The sequence below is a fragment of the Chenopodium album genome, chromosome 14, assembly GCF_948465745.1.
Source record: "Chenopodium album chromosome 14, dcCheAlbu1.1, whole genome shotgun sequence".
Lineage (NCBI taxonomy): Eukaryota > Viridiplantae > Streptophyta > Magnoliopsida > Caryophyllales > Amaranthaceae > Chenopodium > Chenopodium album.
In genome coordinates this window covers 700,350-718,796 of record NC_137847.1, presented here as the reverse complement: position 1 = coordinate 718,796, position 18,447 = coordinate 700,350, and the positions used below count along the sequence as shown (strand labels likewise).

The window sequence follows — 18,447 nt, the reverse complement described above, 5'->3', positions numbered from 1 at the left end:
ATATTCCTAATTATTATATTCCTAAAAATCTCTAATTCACTTTTCACATACTGCATTAGACATCTCAAAAATCACATGAATTCCAAACTCGAAAAAAGACGAGTTATTAATACGAAATTAAAATAAAATTATCATTGACAACCGAAGGGAAATTAAATTTAATTAAAAAAACAAACAACGATAATTAAACCGTAAAAGCCAAATATACGAAGAAAAAAAAATATATTCTTAATATATGATCAAGGAACTAGCTTAAGGTCAAAGTCTACTTGGTGATACTCATCATTTGGTCTCGTAATAAAAATAAGGGAAATCATAGAACTAGGTCGTACTAAATAGAGGAAAAATAAAATTAAAAAACAGCTTGATTAATCTAAAAGACTTGATAAATCCTCATCAGACTCTCCATCTTCGGATTCGGATTCATGAAAGGTTGTACTTGTCATGTTAGGCACGTCTTCTTCATCATCTTCATTAAGGTCGTCTTTGTTAAGAGGATTAAAAATCGCTCCTAGGAAAAATATGGTGTCACATACGTCTTCTTTTATCACAAATATGAAGGGATGATTAACAATGAAGTTGATAATTGGCCGAGTAAAAATACTAAAACCCGCATCAGTGTCTGAATCTTCAGTGCAACATATTACTTCTGTACCACTCTCATTGCATTCAATTTGTGTACGTTGAAGGATCTTTGAAACGTTTCTTTTAATACCCCCTTCAACTATACCAGTGAAATCATCGCTAAAAGGCAATGTTAGCCCTAATTCTTTCATTTCTTCTGAAGGAGTAAAATCATACATGAATTTAAATTTTGGAATCCATAACCGAGCTATTTCCTCTTGCTTTAAAACCAATTGTCTTCGCGACAAAAGATTAGGATTTTCTCGGAATTTTTGGGCCAAATTCGGTAGCCCTAATCTTTCTTTTGGAAGAATGATGATCATTGAGAATCTCCTCGAGCTTTCATAATTGTTAACCTTATACGGAACCTTAAGAACATCATATTCATCAAATGTACCATAAAAACACGACCTTTCATAATCCTTCATAAAGGGCACTTTAACCACTTTATTATCGTCGAGAAGGTAAAACTTCTCTCTTTTCGTGTTTGATTCCAAAAATTCGTCTTCCCATTTTCCATTGAAATATAGGGCATTGGCATGGATAACCATACTTGATTCGTTCTTCTTATCAAAGGCTCCATCAAGAAAGAACTTTTCTATATAGCCGTTTGTCTCTTGTTTTATCCATTCATTCACCTCAACTACTGCCTCATTCTTCAAGAAAATAAGAAAATCAAAAGATCAGATTCCATTAAGTACTTAATTATAAAAGTAGGACTTGATTTAGAATAATAATTAAACCAATGCAAATAAATTATTATTATTAATTAATACGGAAAATTTTTATAAGATTTGTAGCTTTAGGTTTTAATTCTTGCGAAATTGGATCAATAATATGTACAATAGAGAACTAACGTGTTAAATTAGAATTTAACTAATACTTTTTGTATTTTGATATAACAAATTACATTACAGTTTTGAGTTTTCCTTAGAGTATACTCCATCATACAATAAATCAAAAACCTAAATAAAAATAAAGAAATAAAAGTTTAGGTTAGATTATTACCTTACGAAGAAAATCCACGTGCTTTAGTTTAGCCTTGAATACGTTCTCAAGATAATCCTGGTGATTTTTATTGAGCGAAATTGATTTCTTCACCAAAACAGCATTGAAATTGCAAATGACAAGATTTTCATTATGTTTCGAGGATTTGCCAATTTGCATAAGTTGATTAGCTTGAGAAACCAAATCATCAGAACTTTGAAGCTTGAGAAATTGGAGAAGCTGTTGTAAGGTATCTCCTTTAGCCCCATTAGTAATTATGTTCAATATTACACAGATTCCGAAAGGCGAAATTGCAATGTTTTCTTTATTAGAGTTACCATATGATTTTGCCTTCTCTTGTAATTTGTGAAGACAAACATCTAAACAAAACTCCATTATTTTGTATCTCTTTCTAAGAAATTTTGACGAATATTGTTGATAAAGGATTGGAGTTATAAATTATGAATTGGAAATAATATAAAGTATATATATACTATAAAATAATAAGAAAAGATAAGATGAATTTCTTGAAACTCATATAATTTGAAGGAAGTGGGAGATGTACTTTAACCCTACTTACACCAAATCACCAATAACGTACGTACTACCCCCTAATCCGTACTCCGATTTTATTTTAGGAATAAAAAAAATATACAAATATAATGAAAAATTAATTTCATCGCATTATACATATCTAAAACTGACCCGACTAACTTACCTCAATCCAACTCAAAAAAAACCTAATTTAAATTTCAACTAACCTACCTCAATCCAACTCGAAAAAAAAAAACCTAATTTAAATTTCAACTTGCATTGAATTTTTTTTTTTTTTTTTTTTTTTTTTTTTTTTTTGAGGAAAACCGAGCGAATGCATTAATTTAGGGACATAAAGTCCGCGAGTACATAAGGAGAGATCTCCGGAGGGCAATGATTCACCCACACTTGTTCAACCCCAAACGACACTAGCTTAGCAAGGTGATGTGCAACAAAATTGTCATCCCTCTTTACATGAGACCAACTAAAAACTTGAAATTACAGCTCAAAAACAAAATATCCTCTAAAACATTATCAAAATCAGTGAAGAAAAAAGAAGCTTTCGAGAGACGATGCACAAGGACCTGACAATTCGAAAAAAATAAAATAAAATAAAAACCTAATTTAAATTTCAACTTGCATTGAAATCTTGATTTAGCATAACTCAAGCAAAAAGGAGATAATTTTTAAATATAGATCTCTTATGTCATATGACTTCTTATTTATGAATTTATCTTTATTTAAAAAAAGAAATTACTTAACATACTTCGATTTTATAATACAAATTCCACACAAATTTTATCCGACCCAATCTCACCAAATGTAAATTGACAGGTCGAGGAGGACGAGGACATGACTACATGAGTGGAAATTGGCCCTTCCCACTTTTTATTTAGACTGTATACGGTATAAGTAATAATGTACGGAGTAATAGATTAATCCAACATGAATATTCATAAATCAGAATCAGAGGACTAGAAACCAAAAACGTTAAGGTCAAATGAATAAAATCATAAAATATTCTCCTTTGACTAATCTATATTTCCTTTGACTAATTGAACAAACATGGATTCATCTTCTCCATTTCAGAGCTTCAATTCAACAAAATCAAAATCATACAGAAATTAATTGCAATCCGGAACAAAAATCATCATGTTCCAAGAAAAGCCAGTACAAGAAATTGCTCGAAGCTGTAACAATGGTGAAATCCCAGAAAAGTTTGTCCAAAAAAATGGATACCCACAATCAAAAATTGACTCTGTTTCCTATATGGATGATTTTGTCATTGATTTCTCTCTCCTCTTTTCACCTTCATCTTCTGAAGCTAAAGATGAGCTGGGCAAGCTTCGATTAGCTCTCACTCAATGGGGTTGTTTTCAGGTTTGAATTTAATTTTTGGGTATCTTTTTTACTTGATTGAAGTATTTTGAGTGCTAATTTTATTGTTTCATAGTTGATATTTGGTATTATATTCGTTATTTCATTCGAAAGGATGATTGTTTAGTTGTAAAGACTTTGGCTTTTTATTTGATTTGATTAAGAGGAAAAAAAATGTGGGTTTAGTGTTGTATTCAGGTGTATGCTTTAATTTGTGAAGAACATTGATGTTGGGTTTGATTGATTTTCATAAAGATGAAGATTGATTATCATGTCAACTTGTTCTGTTCTAGCTGAGAATTTAAAGTGACAAAATCTAAGGCCTAAAATTGATAAAGATTTTGATTTCAAATTAATGGTTTCACTAATTAGTAAATTGGAACAAAGTAAAATGTAAATTTTATAATGTTTGCTTCTTCAATCAATAACATTGTGAATTATTTATATGTTTATAAGAGTACATGATTAGACATTTCAGATTTTCAGTGTATCAATTTTAATGTTTACTATCCCTTAATGTGTAGCTTGAGACAATTTGTGGGAAATGTGAGTAAAGAAAGCAATTGCATTACCTCCTCTTGTTCCTTCTTTAATGGTGGTCTAACAAAAAAAGTCGAAAGTAGCTACAACTTTCAGGGATTGAGGGAGTATATACTGGTTCATTTAACGACCATGTAGGTGTTTTTCTATGTGTTTGTATGACGGTTTATAAGAAATTTAGAACAAAGTAATGTGAATTTTTTGCTGTAAAAAAATGCTAAGAGTAATGTTTGAATGTTACATATGTTGTCTCAGGCCATAAATCATGGCATGACTAGCGAATTCCTTGACAAAGTACGTGAAGTTACCAAGAATTTTTTTGCATTACCTCTGGAAGAGAAACAGAAGTACTCTAGGGAGATCAATGACTGGGATGGATATGGAAATGACACGGTTGTATCAGAGAAGCAGACTCTTGATTGGACTGACCGGCTTTATCTTACTGTATACCCTGAAGATCAGCGCAAGCTGAAGTATTGGCCTGAGAAGCCGCTTTCCTTTAGGTACACCTCTAATCTTAACATCGAGATGATTTGATATATTTCTTAAGTTTCTGAGTTTCATGTATGTGAACTTTGGCAGGGAGGTTATACATGAATACATCTTGAAGCTTAGAGCAATATTTGAACTTCTCATGAAGGCAATGGCCCGTTCCTTGAATTTGGAGGAAAATTCCTTCCTGAAAGAGCATGGAGATTTAGTAATAATGGCCTCAAGATTCAATTTCTATCCACCTTGTCCGGACCCTGAAAGTGTTCTTGGTGTCAAACCACACGCGGATGGAACAGCAGTAACATTGCTTCTGCAAGACAAGGAAGTTGAAGGCCTTCAAGTGCTAAATGATGATCAGTGGTTCAAAGTTCCCATCGTTCCAGATGCTTTATTTATCAATGTTGGTGATTTATTAGAGGTAATTACTTCCTTGAAGCTGTGATTGCCTTAAATATAATCCTGTTAGGCTGAAATTTTACAGGGGAGTTGCAGACTCGTATTGAATATGTCATTTAATACTTGAATTCTAAGGGGGATCATTATCTTTTATATAGAGTTTATTAACTTCTTCTTAAAAATTGATGATCTGCCTATATTTGTGCTAAAAAAAGTAGATATAAGATTGCTGATTTTACACCAAATATTTTCAAGGTCGAATTCAACCCTATAAATACAGGCCTAATAATATTCTTATCAATCAATCTATTTGGAACAGATAATGAGTAACGGAATACTGAAAAGTCCCATGCATAGGGTGGTCACAAACTTGGAAAGTGAGAGAATCTCGGTGGCAGTGTTCAGTTTCTCAGACCCTGATAGGGAGGTTGGGCCGTTAGCAGGACTAGTCACAGATGACAGACCTCAGATGTACAAAAGAGTGAAGCATTACGAAAACATATTCTTCGAGAACTATCAGTTGGGGAAGAGACCGCTGCATGCTGTTAGAATCTAATACCGTGTAGCTAAATGTGTGTATCTTGGTTGATCTCTTGAGTCTTGAGATTTTATCACGTACTCTGTATGTTTTTGCTGAGAACCTTGCTTTGTGATTTCTATGCTTGAATTTTTTTTTTTTTTTTTTTTTTTCCCCTTCCTAATTGAGCCTTTGAGGAGACAGTTTAGTATTTGCTTGTCGATTTTTATTGTGATTGCAAACACTCTCACAAGGGTCGAAAGAGGGTCTCTAACCATTAAACATCCACGATTCTAATTATACTGTGTATATAAAAATCCCTTCTTGAATATTCTTCATATTACATAATATATTCTTAACAAAAGATAAATGGAGCAGATTAGGAGCCAATATTTTAAATTAGTGTTTTTAGCATATCAATCAATTAAGCCTTAATCAATATGTGGGGTCGGCTATATGAACTGAAAGTGATTTTTCAATATGTAAACTTTTTAAAAATCTTATTAATAAAATATTTGTATTAAAAATATTAGTGGTCAAAAGTACATCTTAACGAGCATCATTATCGAAAAGATTGCTCTGTGACAAAAAATAGACTCAGTGCAATAATAAAATAATCTGCTACAATTGGAGTACTTTATTCATTTTGACTAACAAAGATCGGTTGATCTTATCCTCTATGAAAGTTTCTGCTAAAGATAATTCAAGCAGAAGATTGCAGGTCACAGCATAAACATAACTATGGAGGAAGTGTTGCAATCAAAGCCGGTTCAAGAAATAGCTCTAAGCTGTAATGGTGAAATCCCAGAACATTTTATTCATAAAGATGGATTCCCACAATCGAAAGTTGACTCTGTTTCATACATGGATGATTTTGTCATCGATTTTTCTCTCGTTTTTTCTCCTCCTTCTCCTGAATCTGATCATGAATTAGGAAAGCTTCGATCAGCTCTCAGTCAATGGGGTTGTTTCCAGGTATGATTTTTCTTAATTAGTTTTGTCTGTTACATGTTAGATTTATTTTGGTGCTTATTATTGAAGCTGATATAGATGTAGAGTGTAAACCATACTCAAGTTGATTTGGACATGTGAAGGGTATAAGTTTATATTTCTCACAATTATTTTGGTTTCTTTTCTATTGTGAATAAAAAAATCTAATAGAATGATTTCAAAAAGAAAAAAAATGCTATGTGAAGAAGTGATAATTGTTTTCTCAGGCCGTAAATCATGGCATGACCAATGATTTCCTTGACAAAATCCGTGGAGTTGGCAAGCAATTTTTTGCACTTCCTCTTGAGGAGAAACAAAAGTATTCTAGAGGTATTGATGATTGGGATGGGTATGGAAATGATGCAGTTGTATCGAAGCAGCAGACTCTCGATTGGATGGATCGACTTTACCTTACAGTTAACCCTGAAGATCAAAGAAAGCTAAAATATTGGCCTGAGAAGCCGATTGCATTTAGGTACATCTTTAATATCTATACTCGTATTTTTCCTCTAGGTAAGGTGAATGATTTAAGTAGACTTGACCTCTACTCGTAAGTTGACTTTGTCTAGCCTTTGAGTTTCATTTTGTGTGAACTTTGGCAGGGAGATGATACATGAATATACATTGAAGCTTAGAGTGATATTTGACCTTCTTATGAAGGCTATGGCACGATCCTTGAATTTGGATGACAACTGCTTCTTGAAAGAGCATGGAGACTTGGTGACAATGTTCGCAAGGTTCAATTTCTATCCACCATGTCCGACACCTGAAAGTGTTCTCGGTGTCAAACCACATGCTGATGGAGTAACTTTCACAGTTCTTTTGCAAGACAAGGAGGTGGAAGGCCTTCAAGTTCTGAAAGATGATCAGTGGTTCAAAGTTCCAATTGTTCCTGATGCTTTATTTATTAATGTTGGTGATATGTTAGAGGTAAAATGTTCTTCCTTCGACTTGCATATGTCATAGAAGAATCTTGTTTCAAACCGGGAAGTTTAGATTAGAGGTAAATAGAAGTATATTATTAGTCGATTTTATAAAATGTGACTAGTATAGGACTGTGCAACCCGTGGACATGGACATGTTGGTGTCATAAGTTTATTGTCTTAATTATGATTATGTTAAAATGCTGATATGTTATTTTTTGAATTGGCACAGATAATGAGTAATGGTATACTGAAAAGTCCAGTGCACCGGGTGGTCACGAACTCAGAAAAAGAAAAAATATCAGTAATCGTGTTCTGCTTCTCAGACTTTGATAGGGAAATTGGACCGATTGCTGAACTAATTACACAGGACAGGCCCCAAATGTATAAGAGAGTGCGACATTATGAAAAGATCTTCTTTGAGAACTACCAAAATGGAAAGAGACCGCTACATGCTGTAAGAATGTAATATTGTACAACTAGAATGAGTGTTTCTAATCTGAATTGGATGATCATCTGAAAGTCTGTTTTCGGTTTCTTTTTGTTTTTTTAAATCTTTGTAATAATTGCCTCTATTTTTTAAGGTGCAATGATAAATTTGAGTTTGCTAAATCAATTTTGATATTCACCAATTTTATCTTTTAAAGGGGATCATTATCTTTTAAATAGAATGTATTAACTTCTTCTCAAAAATTGATGATCTGCCTATACTTGTGCTAAAAAAGTAGATATAAGATTGCTCATTTACACCAAATATTTCAAGGTTGAATTCAACCCTATAAATAGAGGCCTTATAATGGAATACTGAAAAGTCCCGTGTTCAGTTAGCAGGACTAGTTAGCAGGACTAGTCACAGATGAAAGGCCTCAGATGTACAAAAGAGTGAAGCATTACGAAAACATATTCTTCGAGAACTATCAGTTAGGGAAGAGACCGCTGCATGCTGTTAGAATCTGAAACCGTGTAGCTAAATGTGTGTATCTTGGTTGATCTCTTGAGATTTTATCACGTACTCTGTATGATTTTTTGCAGAAAACCTTGCTTTGTGATTTCTGTGCTTGAAAATTTTGCCTTTTTCTTCTTGATTGGGGCTTTGGGGGAGACATTTTAGTATTTGCTTATCGATTTTTATTGTGACTGCAAACACTCTCACAACTCACAAGGGCCTTCAACCATTAACCAACCTCGATTCTAATTATATTGTGTATAGAAAAATCCCGGGAATATTCTTCCTGCTCCCTCCGTGTTTTAATAAGTGTTATAGTTTGACTTTTTTTAACTATTCACATAGTAGTTTTGACTTGATTGATTCACTTAAATATATAAAAAAAAAATGATATTGTATAATACATGGTTGTATTCGTTATAATGTATACATTCATTATATGAATTTTCCTATAATTTTATTAACATATGATTAAATAAATTAATGGTCAAAGTCGTGTCTCGGCATGCGATCAAATTGTAACACTTATTAAAACACGGAGGGATTATTACATGATTATGTCCTTAACAAAAGATAAATGGAGCAGATAAGGCGCCAATATTTTGAATTAGTCTTTTTCAACATATCAACTTTTTAAAAATCCTATTAATAGAAAACTTGTATTAAATATATTAATGGTCAAAAGTATATCTTAACGAGCATCATTATCGAAAATATCCCTCTATGACAGGGAATACCAAAACAGCACAACATCTGCTAATATTGGAGTACCAAAACATTATTTAAGCAGAAGATTGCAGATCATAGCATAAACATATAACTATGGAGGGAGTGTTGCAATCAAAGCCTGTTCAAGAAATAGCTCTAAGCTGTAATGGTGAAATCCCAGAACAGTTTATTCATAAAGATGGATTCCCACAATCGAAAGTTGACTCTGTTTCATACATGGATGATTTTGTGATTGATTTTTCTCTGGTGTTTTCTCCTTCATCTCCTGAATCTGATCATGAATTAGGAAAGCTTCGATCAGCTCTCAGTCAATGGGGTTGTTTCCAGGTATGAATTTTCGTAATTAATTTTAACTGTTAAGGAAATACTCTGAAGTATTCAAGAGAAAAGAGTAAACTTTTAGGTATATATGTTAGCTTTATGTTGGTGCTTAGGGCTGTTAAGCGTGTCGTGTCGGGTTCGTGTTCGTGTCGATGTTAAACGGGTTGAAAAACTCTTAACCCAAACCTAACCCATTTATTAAACGGGTTGAAAACCCTTGACCCAAACGTAACCCGCTTAATAAACGGATTACGCGGGTAACCTTTTATCCACATAGTATGTATAAACTAATTAATATTCAATTCAAAAATAAAAAGACAAACATCATTAGTTCATTAAAGATACTACAATAGTTTAAAGTTAGTAATTTTAGCAAAATACCACAAGGATTTAAAGTTAGTAGGTTTAACAAAACAACCATACATAAGAATTGTCTCAAATTAACCGCCAAATTAAATTTTAATTTACAAAAGATGAAAATTATAATTTTGTAGCGAATTAATCGTAAAAAAATTACCAAAATGTATATATGGTGTCAAGGTGATTACAAAATTACAAGTTTTGAATAAAAAATTCAATTTTTTTTCCTACTTAATTAATAGATTAAGCGTGTCGAGTTCAGGCTGATGGGTTGTCGTTCAACCTATTTATATGATCGGGTTATGCGTGTTGGTTTTGGGTTGAAAATTCCAACCCAAACCTAACCCGTTTAATTTCGTGTCGTGTTTGTGTCGACCTAATTATGTAAACGGGTCGAGAATTGTTTACCCAAACCCGCTTATTTCGTGTCGGGTTATTGTGCCGTGTCAGTTTTTGACAACCCTATTGGTGCTTTATTATTGAAGCATGTAAACCATAACCAAGCTGATGTAGAGTGCTTTATTGTTTCTCACAGATTACTTTGGTTTCTTTTCTATTTTGAATATAAAAAAAAGAATGATTTCAAAAAGGAAAAAAATGCTACTCCTTATGTTAAGAAGTGATAATTGTTCTCTCAGGCCATAAATCATGGCATGACAAATGAATTCCTTGACAAAATCCGTGAAGTTGGCAAACAATTTTTTGCACTTCCTCTTGAGGAGAAACAAAAATACTCTAGAGATATCGATGATTGGGATGGGTATGGAAATGATGCAGTTGTATCGAAGCAGCAGACTCTCGATTGGATGGATCGACTTTACCTTACAGTTAACCCTGAAGATCAACAAAAGCTAAAATTTTGGCCTGAGAAGCCGCTTGCATTTAGGTACATCTTTGATATAATATATATCTATAGTATTTTTCCTCTAGGTAAGGTGAATGATCCAAGTAGAGTACTTGACCTCTTTGTCTAGCCTTTGAGTTTCATTTGTGTGAACATTGGCAGAGAGATTATACATGAATATACGTTGAAACTTAGGGTGATATTTGACCTTCTTATGAAGGCTATGGCACGATCCTTGAATTTGGATGACAACTGCTTCTTGAAAGAGCATGGAGACTTGGTGACAATGTTCGCAAGGTTCAATTTCTATCCACCATGTCCGACACCTGAAAGTGTTCTCGCTGTCAAACCACATGCTGATGGAGCAACTTTCACAGTTCTTCTGCAAGACAAGGAGGTGGAAGGTCTTCAAGTTCTGAAAGATGATCACTGGTTTAAAGTTCCAATCGTTCCTGATGCTTTATTTATCAATGTTGGTGATATGTTAGAGGTAAAGTGTTCTTCCTTGGACTTGAATATGTTTTATGCCATAAGTTTATTGCCTTAACTCTTATTATGTTAAAATGATGATATGTTATCTTTTGAATTGGCACAGATAATGAGTAATGGTATACTGAAAAGTCCAGTGCACCGGGTGGTCACCAACCCAGAAAAAGAAAAATTATCAGTAGTCATGTTCTGCTTCTCGGACGTTGAAAGGGAAATTGGACCGATTGCTGAACTAATTACACAGGACAGGCCCCAAGTTTATAAGAGAGTGCGACATTATGAAAAGATATTCTTTGAGAACTACCAAAATGGAAAGAGACCGCTACATGCTGTAAGAATGTAATATTGTACACCAAAAAAAAATGTAATATTGCACTTTGCACCAAAAAAAAGAATGTAATGTTGTACTACTAAAATAAGTGTTTCTAATCAGAATTATATTGGACGATCATCTGAAAGTATGTTTTCGGTATCTTTTTGTTTTTTAAATCTTTGTAATGCCTATGTGTGGAGAAAGTATTTGCATTGCCTCTATTTTTTAAGGTGCATTGACAATTTTGAGTTTGCTGAATCAATTTTAATATTCACCTAGTTTATTTGGTAAAGGCCTAAAGGGCGGAGGTAGTACCTCTAGGTGCAATGACAATGATGTTGGATGATGACTACCTAGTTACCTATTGTTTTGAATTGTCTGGATTAAGGACACAATTATAATGGGATAATATATTCCCCTCAAATTAGGGGAAATTGTTTCTCTGACTCCCCATTGTTTCGGGGTTTTTTGTGATCCCCTAGGATACTGGTCGCGCTCTTTTGGCAACGAGACTGAGACACCTGCAAAACAACGAATATTCCTTTACCAGAATATTCGCCTCCAACGATCAAGTTAGAGACCGGGAAACAGAAAGTTTAGAGAGAGAAAGTAGAGAAAAATTGGAGCTCTTTAATGCTCTTTTTAAGGTTATGTCATCATCCACCCCTCCCATCATAAATGATTAGGGTATTTATAGGGGTGGGAGTATGTGCCCCTGTAGGGTTTGTACCCTAAAATTTCGTGACATGATTGGCTGCGCAATCATAGAGTGCCACGTGTCACATAGGGGCGCCGCTTTGCGGCTTTCAATAACTTTCCTCGGGATTTGGGCCCTGATGTATTAAGGGTCCTTTCCCTTGCTGATTTCAGGTGCTCTTTAGGGCATCTGACATGCGTCATCTTCCCATAGGGACACGTGTTGCCCTTTGACTGGGCCACGTGTCACTACGGGATTGGACCACGTTTTCGGGGTTATTTTTACCCTAAACATTTGCCCCTCAGAGGGGGTGGCTCGCACGCTTACAGGCCGCCTTCTCTGATCCTCTACTCGTCTTAATGCGTCCGAGTATGCGGAGATTTGAGCTTGTATGTAGGGGCGGACAGATCATGTCCGCCAATTGAAGGGGCGGACGCTTTTTAGACCAAAAGTTGTGTCTTGTCCGCATGGAATTTTTCCCAGACTGATAAGGTCTGGAAATTAGGCGGCCGGATCTTGCCACTTGGGCTTTTGGAAGAAGGTGCGGACGCTAGGTCTTTTGAGATGGAAATTTTCATTCCGTTGATTCGGCCGTCTATTTGGACGCGCTGTTAGTCATCTGTCTCTTTTTTTTCATTCAAATTGACGGATCCCTCATACCGACTTTTTGAATTCTAGGTTAGTTTTTTCAAAAAATAACCGTTCAAACTCTTGAGCAGGAAAGATGATTTTACCAATTTGCCCCCATAAATTTGGTCTATAAATATGAGGGGTTTGACTTCATTTTGGCACTTTACAATCTTGAGAATTCTAGAGAGAAGTCAGAGCATTTCTAGAGAGAGAAAGTGATTTCCCCTGAATCTTCAAGAGCTCCGCCGCGTAGTTTGAGTTTTCCGGACATTTTTTGGGTTTTCCGGTCAATGTTCAAGACCTTCAAGAACTTGTCAAGTTTTTAACACGTACAGAGGTAGGCCGTCTGTTTTCTTTCACTTTTTACTTGTATTATTTTCTTGCTTTTCATTTTTTAAATTTGGCTCAACACTCGACTTCGTCCGTTTCTCCTCATGAGGCCGGCCGTTCGCATGAGACTGAGGAGTCTAGAGTGGACGGAGACGAGTTGTCTCCTTCAGGGAGTGGGTCCATTTCTAGTGCGTACCTACTCACCTCCACCTATTCTTCTTTGTCCCTGCAGTCGGACATGGCAAGGACAAGGCAAACATATGATCTTCATGCGGCCAGAAATCCAGACGGCAGTCTGGTGAATCCTAGGGTCCCTTATGACCCAAATAGCGCTGACATTAAGACCGGGTCTACTACCCGGACAACCACCTCCACGGGCACTCATCATTCGGCCGTGGAGGTTACCTCTTCTTTCGAGGAACGCCAAAGAGCTCAAGGCGTTTTTTCTGTGGTGGGAACGTCCGGGCGGACTCCGGAACTAAGGTTCCCCCAGTATGCCAACTCGGTCATGGATGAGGCCGAGTTGCTATCTCGTGAAGGACCTCCTTCCTCTTCTCGGGCGGACGCTGATCCGTCCGTCCCAACTCTTTCTCAACTCCATCTCCAACATAGCAGGTCGGATAGGCCAAGAGTTGGGATATCTATCAACGAACCGTCCGACCTGTCCCCTCGCAGTGGCCCTACTTCGGAAACCAGGGCGGCCAGTGCTAAAGACAAGGGTAAAAGTCCCTTAGTTTCTGAAAAGCCTCCTTCAGCTGGGGGCGGCCATGTCTCTAGAAGCCGTAGCTCGGCCGAGGCAGCTGACTTGGACAGAGTACTGTCCTCCGAATTTGGCACTTCCCCTCACCAAGAGGGTGAGAAGGTAGAAGATGAGGCCGAGGCCGAAGGTGAGGCGGCCGAAGGGGAGGAAGCGGCCGAAGATGCGGTCACCAATGTAGACAACTTCAAAGATCCGTACGCCTGTACAGTGGGTAGCACAGCATTGGGCTACCTCAATGATGGATTCGAGAAGTACAAGGCGTTTCTCCAGACGGGAGAAGGATTTGAAATTAAGGCCCCAAGAAGGTCTCTTTTGGTGGCCGCCTGGGAGGATGAGCAGCTGTGCCGCAGATCATTCAGCGTCTACCGAGTTGCTTTGGATGTTGGACTTCGTTTCCCCCTTCACCCCTTCATTTGTACAGTACTGGACGAGTACGATATTGCCTTCTTTCAGCTGGTGCCAAACAGCTGGTTGAACATATTTGGGTACTTGGTGACGTGCATCCGTAAGGGCTTCAAGCCGGACTTCCCGGTTTTCTGCGAGATGCACGCAATGATCTGCCTCGAGAAGCACACGGACGGATGGTTCATACTTAGCACCACAAAGGATTATATGGTGGTGATGGACCGTGTGTCGAAGTGGCGTGATTGGAAGAATCGGTTCTACCGCATCAAAAGCAAGGATACAGAGTTCAATTTGCGGATGAATCGGTTTAATGCCAAGCCGATCCAATTCGGCCGAGGGGACCATAGACCATACAAACCACCCCTCCACCCAAACCAGGCTCACCAACTTGAATATTTTAAAGTCAAGAAGGTTAGACGGGATGGAAAGTTGGTGGTCGTGCCCCAGAACTGGATCCCCTTGGCCAGATGGCTCAGGGACCCAATTTTTATATCCGTATGTGTCCTGTACATAAACATTCCCCAATGTGGGACTTTAGCTCTCTCTGGCGTCCGAACGCATTTCATGTTGGAAATTATTCTAACTGTTGGTTAAATTTTGTTTTTGCAGAGGAAGCGTATGCCATGCTGGACAAGGAGCAGAAGGGGGAGATTGACATGGCCGAGATTAACTTGGCCAGATACAAGGCTCGTCAGAAGATATACGAGCAAACCAAGGAGGTATAAAACCTTTCAAGGTCTAGCGTTCATGTTGCTACGTTGGAAGAAGGCTTCATCCAGAGCCTGCACGAACGCTGTTCTGAATTTTTTTTTTTTTTTTGTCCGAGTTGGTATGTTGGAAGCAGGGTCCCAGCTTTATCTACACGATCGTTAACAAAGTTTTATTGAGTTAAACTTTTGCTTGCTCTTTGCAGCTGTCAACTCCGATCCCAAGGGCTAAACGAAAGCAGCCGTCCTCGGCTACTAAAAATGACAAGGACGAGGGGGCATCCAAGCAAAGGAAGACGGTCACAACTAAGACCAGTTCCACCACCGCGGCAAAGACTACGTCGCGGACTGCTTCTAAGTAGTCCAAAGGAGAACAACCCCGGCTGGGTGATAGCGGGGCCTCCAAGTCCGTGGATCTGGCCGCCACGCCGGTCCACGATAAGTCCGAGAAATCGGATGATAGGGGTAAGTCGACCCCGGAAAAACCAACCGGGTCAAACGTGACTCTGCCCATCCAAAGAGTCCAAGAATCTGACTGGCTTGAAGCCTCTCAGTCGGCCGGTGATTAACCTAGCCGCTCAGGTGAGGAAGGCGACGAGCCTGCACCGCCTCCTCCATTCACCTTCTACCCTGTTTCTCCTCCGAGCTTCTCACACGGTTAGATTTAACAACTTTGCACACTTTCCTTTTAAATCTACTTGCTTAAGCTAAACTCTATTACGCCCGTGTGCAGATATTACAGAGTAGTTGAATATGAAGCTGCCCGGCCAGTCTCTTAATAGGGCGGACAGGAAGGCCATGAGGGAAGCCATGGCCAGGGTCGTCCCCGCTGAGCAGCGAGACAAGATGCGAGGAATTCATGAGGGCTTCCTCGGCCCAATGATCAACTGCAGTGCTGAGGTAGCTTTCTCAGCTCGCATACTTAGCCAATTTTTTCATTCTTATTTTGCTAACTCGTTTCCTCTTGTACGCAGCTTTTCCTGCGGGTGACTGCCTTCCTCGAATGGAAGGACAAGGAGAATGAGAAGTTGAAGCATGCTTGGGATAAGGTTTAAAAGGCCCAGGATGCCGTTATTGGGACGGCCGCCATCCAGAGGATTCACTTGGAGACCCAGATCAACGCGCTGTCCAACAAGGCGGCGCGGCAAGCTGAAGATCTGGTCAGGCTGGGCAAGGCTCTCGAACAAGAGACCTTGGCCAGGGAGACCATGAGACAAGAAAGGGATCAGGCTGTCCTGTACGGCCAACGCTGGAAGGAAGGGTTTGAGGCCTCTGAAAAGCTTAAGAGTGATATGGCTTAGCCCAAAAGAACTTGAAGGAGGCCTTGGACGAGGCGGACGCTCTCCGGGCCGAGGTGGAAACTTTAAAGAAGTCCGTTGAGTACTTAACCCAACGGCTGAAGGCACCTCGGCTCCCTAGCGCAGACGAGGTGGTCCGCATTGAGCAGAGTGCTGAGGACAGGCTGAAGAGCCAATTCTTCGAGGCGTTCGAGCTCATGGTGGACGAGGGTGAGGCAGCCTTTTATCAGGAACGCTTCACCAAACGCCTCAACTTCATCTGCCTCAGGGAAGAGGCTAAGAAGGTCGGGCAGCCTTCTCCTGAGCTGGACGTCACGCCAACTACCTCGGAAGATGAGGAGAATGAAGAGGTGGCGGACGGAGCTGAAGACGAGGAGGAAAGCAAAGAAACGCCTGCTAATGATGCGTCCCTTCCTGCCTCCGAAGAGCCCGCCCAAGGCCAAGACCCAGCTACCTAGAGGCCAGGCCGCCCCATGATTTCAGCTTTTCATTTTTCTGCCCTTGTTAAACAATTTTTGATTTTATTTAAATGCTGCCTTTTTCGAGCGGTTTTTGTAAGATATTTTTCCGCCATTTGAGCGGTTTTTTAATTAATGCTGATTTTGCCGCCTTTTGAGCGGTGTTTATATCTGTTTCATACTTAGCAAATTCTTGCAATTTTTCATATTTTATAGCTTTCGTACGAGCCTAGGGGTATGCCCCTTTATTCGGCGTTCGCCTAGTCCATATTCTGATTGGTTTGATTGACTTGGTAGTATGTATGCCTTAAAGGGTATGACTACTAGCAAGTTAATCAAATCATAGTAATGATTGCCCTTGGACTAGGTGATACGCCGAATCAACAGATTATTCGGCCGTTTAATTGGTTTTATGTGAGTCGTCTGTTGAAATTATCGCTCGGACATACTCAAGAAATTTTAAGTATTATCTCAACTTAAAATTTCTAAGTTTGGCTGGGCTAGGATGCCTAGGTATGCCCTTGCCCCATTAAAGGGGGTAATTGCGTTGGGCTAATTTGGGATACCTTGCCTTTACCGTCCGTCCAAATGAGGGACAGATGTATATCTGTGACTTAAAGTCAGTCAGTTTTTCTCTTCTTTGTTTTTTTTTATTGCCTTAGCGACCGGGTTGCTATGTTTCAAGCAACCTCGTAACCTTTCTCACTTCAGCAATCTTGTTTAGCTTTTATAGGCCGAGTTGCTCTGTTGCAAGTAACCTAGTAACAGGTTTCACTCGGCATTTCAGCTTAAACCATGAAATTGCAAATAAGCATAAGTAGAATAGCAAAATAAGATAACAATGTTTGACTTTTCATTAATTTGTCAAAATTACATTGCTCGGTCGATAGACCTAGCTGTATATACAGCTTTTTGGCTAAATACTGAGAAAAGACTTAAACATAATATTTTTTCAGATTATCAGTGTTCCACGTTTGTGGGATCTGGCGGCCATCTATGGCTTCAAGACGGTACGTGCCACCTCTAACTTCTTCCCTGATTCGATACAGCCCTTCCCAGTTTGGGGTTAATTTGCCATCCTCATTGGCTCGGCCAACAGCTTCCATTTTTCTGAGTACAAGATCCCCTATCTTCAGCAGACGCTTAGACACTCGGCGATTATATGCCCTTGTCATCCTTACACGATAAATTTCGTGTATGAGCGCCGCATTGACCCTGGCTTCTAGAAGAAAGTCCACGGCGGTCTTCATGGCCTCCCAATTGGCCGACTCATCGTATAACATTACCCTCAGAGTGGGCATGTACATCTCAATTGGGAGAACTGCTTCCGCCCCATAGACCAAAAAGAATGGAGTCTCTCCTGTGGAACTTTTTGCTATTGTCCGTATGGACCATAATACATTGACCAACTCATCGGACCATAGGTCGCCCGCTTTTTCAAGCTTGCGCTTGATTCCGTTTGAGATCAACTTGTTGTAGGCCTCAACTTGGCCGTTAGCTTAGGGTCGGCCGACTGAAGCAAAACAATGAGTTATGCCCTGGTCTCCTAACCATTCCTTGAGCTGGCGCATTCGAACTAGGTCCATTGTCGAACACCATTGACTGAGCTACTCCGTAACGAGTAATTATACTCTTCCATATGAAGGTTGACACATCCGTCCACTTAATGCCCCGGACGGCCTCGACTTCGACCCATTTGGTGAAATAGTCCACGGCCACCAGCACATAACGTCTTTGGCCGGACGCTGGAGTGTACGGCCCTACAATGTCCATACCCCAT

The 18,447-nt window shown here is 38.7% G+C and overlaps 4 protein-coding genes across 4 annotated transcripts; 3 read left to right on the top strand and 1 right to left on the bottom strand.

The window, feature by feature from the left end:
* Window positions 1-368: 368 nt before the first annotated feature.
* On the bottom strand, window positions 369-2,007 carry LOC145579668 (serpin-Z10-like). Its single transcript, XM_081636904.1, has 2 exons — window positions 1,633-2,007; window positions 369-1,280 (listed from the first exon to the last, which is right to left on the bottom strand). Exons 1-2 carry the CDS (start codon window positions 2,005-2,007, stop codon window positions 369-371), a joined length of 1,287 nt encoding a protein of 428 aa, XP_081493030.1.
* Window positions 2,008-3,097: 1,090 nt separating this feature from the next.
* On the top strand, window positions 3,098-5,627 carry LOC145579755 (codeine O-demethylase-like). The gene is made up of 4 exons (XM_081636995.1): window positions 3,098-3,525; window positions 4,318-4,565; window positions 4,645-4,972; window positions 5,270-5,627. The coding sequence occupies exons 1-4, from the start codon at window positions 3,298-3,300 to the stop codon at window positions 5,504-5,506; spliced, it is 1,041 nt and encodes a 346-aa protein (XP_081493121.1). The 5' UTR covers window positions 3,098-3,297; the 3' UTR covers window positions 5,507-5,627.
* Window positions 5,628-6,011: 384 nt separating this feature from the next.
* On the top strand, window positions 6,012-7,992 carry LOC145579753 (codeine O-demethylase-like). The gene is made up of 4 exons (XM_081636994.1): window positions 6,012-6,442; window positions 6,685-6,932; window positions 7,060-7,387; window positions 7,613-7,992. The coding sequence occupies exons 1-4, from the start codon at window positions 6,209-6,211 to the stop codon at window positions 7,847-7,849; spliced, it is 1,047 nt and encodes a 348-aa protein (XP_081493120.1). The 5' UTR covers window positions 6,012-6,208; the 3' UTR covers window positions 7,850-7,992.
* Window positions 7,993-9,148: 1,156 nt separating this feature from the next.
* Window positions 9,149-11,412, top strand: LOC145579667 (codeine O-demethylase-like). Its single transcript, XM_081636903.1, has 4 exons — window positions 9,149-9,382; window positions 10,375-10,622; window positions 10,743-11,070; window positions 11,176-11,412. Exons 1-4 carry the CDS (start codon window positions 9,149-9,151, stop codon window positions 11,410-11,412), a joined length of 1,047 nt encoding a protein of 348 aa, XP_081493029.1.
* The last annotated feature ends 7,035 nt before the right edge of the window (window positions 11,413-18,447 follow it).

What these genes read in the sequence shown, in the direction of transcription:
- LOC145579668 (XM_081636904.1), bottom strand. Translation starts at nt 2,007, where the DNA reads ATGGAGTTTTGTTTAGATGTTTGTCTTCACAAATTACAAGAGAAGGCA. An exon ending in ACGTGGATTTTCTTCGTAAG is followed by an intron (nt 1,281 to 1,632) that starts GTAATAATCTAA and finishes ATTTTCTTGAAG; the next exon opens with AATGAGGCAGTAGTTGAGGT.
- LOC145579755 (XM_081636995.1), top strand. Translation starts at nt 3,298, where the DNA reads ATGTTCCAAGAAAAGCCAGTACAAGAAATTGCTCGAAGCTGTAACAAT. An exon ending in CTCAATGGGGTTGTTTTCAG is followed by an intron (nt 3,526 to 4,317) that starts GTTTGAATTTAA and finishes ATGTTGTCTCAG; the next exon opens with GCCATAAATCATGGCATGAC. An exon ending in ATGTTGGTGATTTATTAGAG is followed by an intron (nt 4,973 to 5,269) that starts GTAATTACTTCC and finishes TATTTGGAACAG; the next exon opens with ATAATGAGTAACGGAATACT.
- LOC145579753 (XM_081636994.1), top strand. Translation starts at nt 6,209, where the DNA reads ATGGAGGAAGTGTTGCAATCAAAGCCGGTTCAAGAAATAGCTCTAAGC. An exon ending in GTCAATGGGGTTGTTTCCAG is followed by an intron (nt 6,443 to 6,684) that starts GTATGATTTTTC and finishes TTGTTTTCTCAG; the next exon opens with GCCGTAAATCATGGCATGAC. An exon ending in ATGTTGGTGATATGTTAGAG is followed by an intron (nt 7,388 to 7,612) that starts GTAAAATGTTCT and finishes GAATTGGCACAG; the next exon opens with ATAATGAGTAATGGTATACT.
- LOC145579667 (XM_081636903.1), top strand. Translation starts at nt 9,149, where the DNA reads ATGGAGGGAGTGTTGCAATCAAAGCCTGTTCAAGAAATAGCTCTAAGC. An exon ending in GAGAAGCCGCTTGCATTTAG is followed by an intron (nt 10,623 to 10,742) that starts GTACATCTTTGA and finishes GAACATTGGCAG; the next exon opens with AGAGATTATACATGAATATA. An exon ending in ATGTTGGTGATATGTTAGAG is followed by an intron (nt 11,071 to 11,175) that starts GTAAAGTGTTCT and finishes GAATTGGCACAG; the next exon opens with ATAATGAGTAATGGTATACT.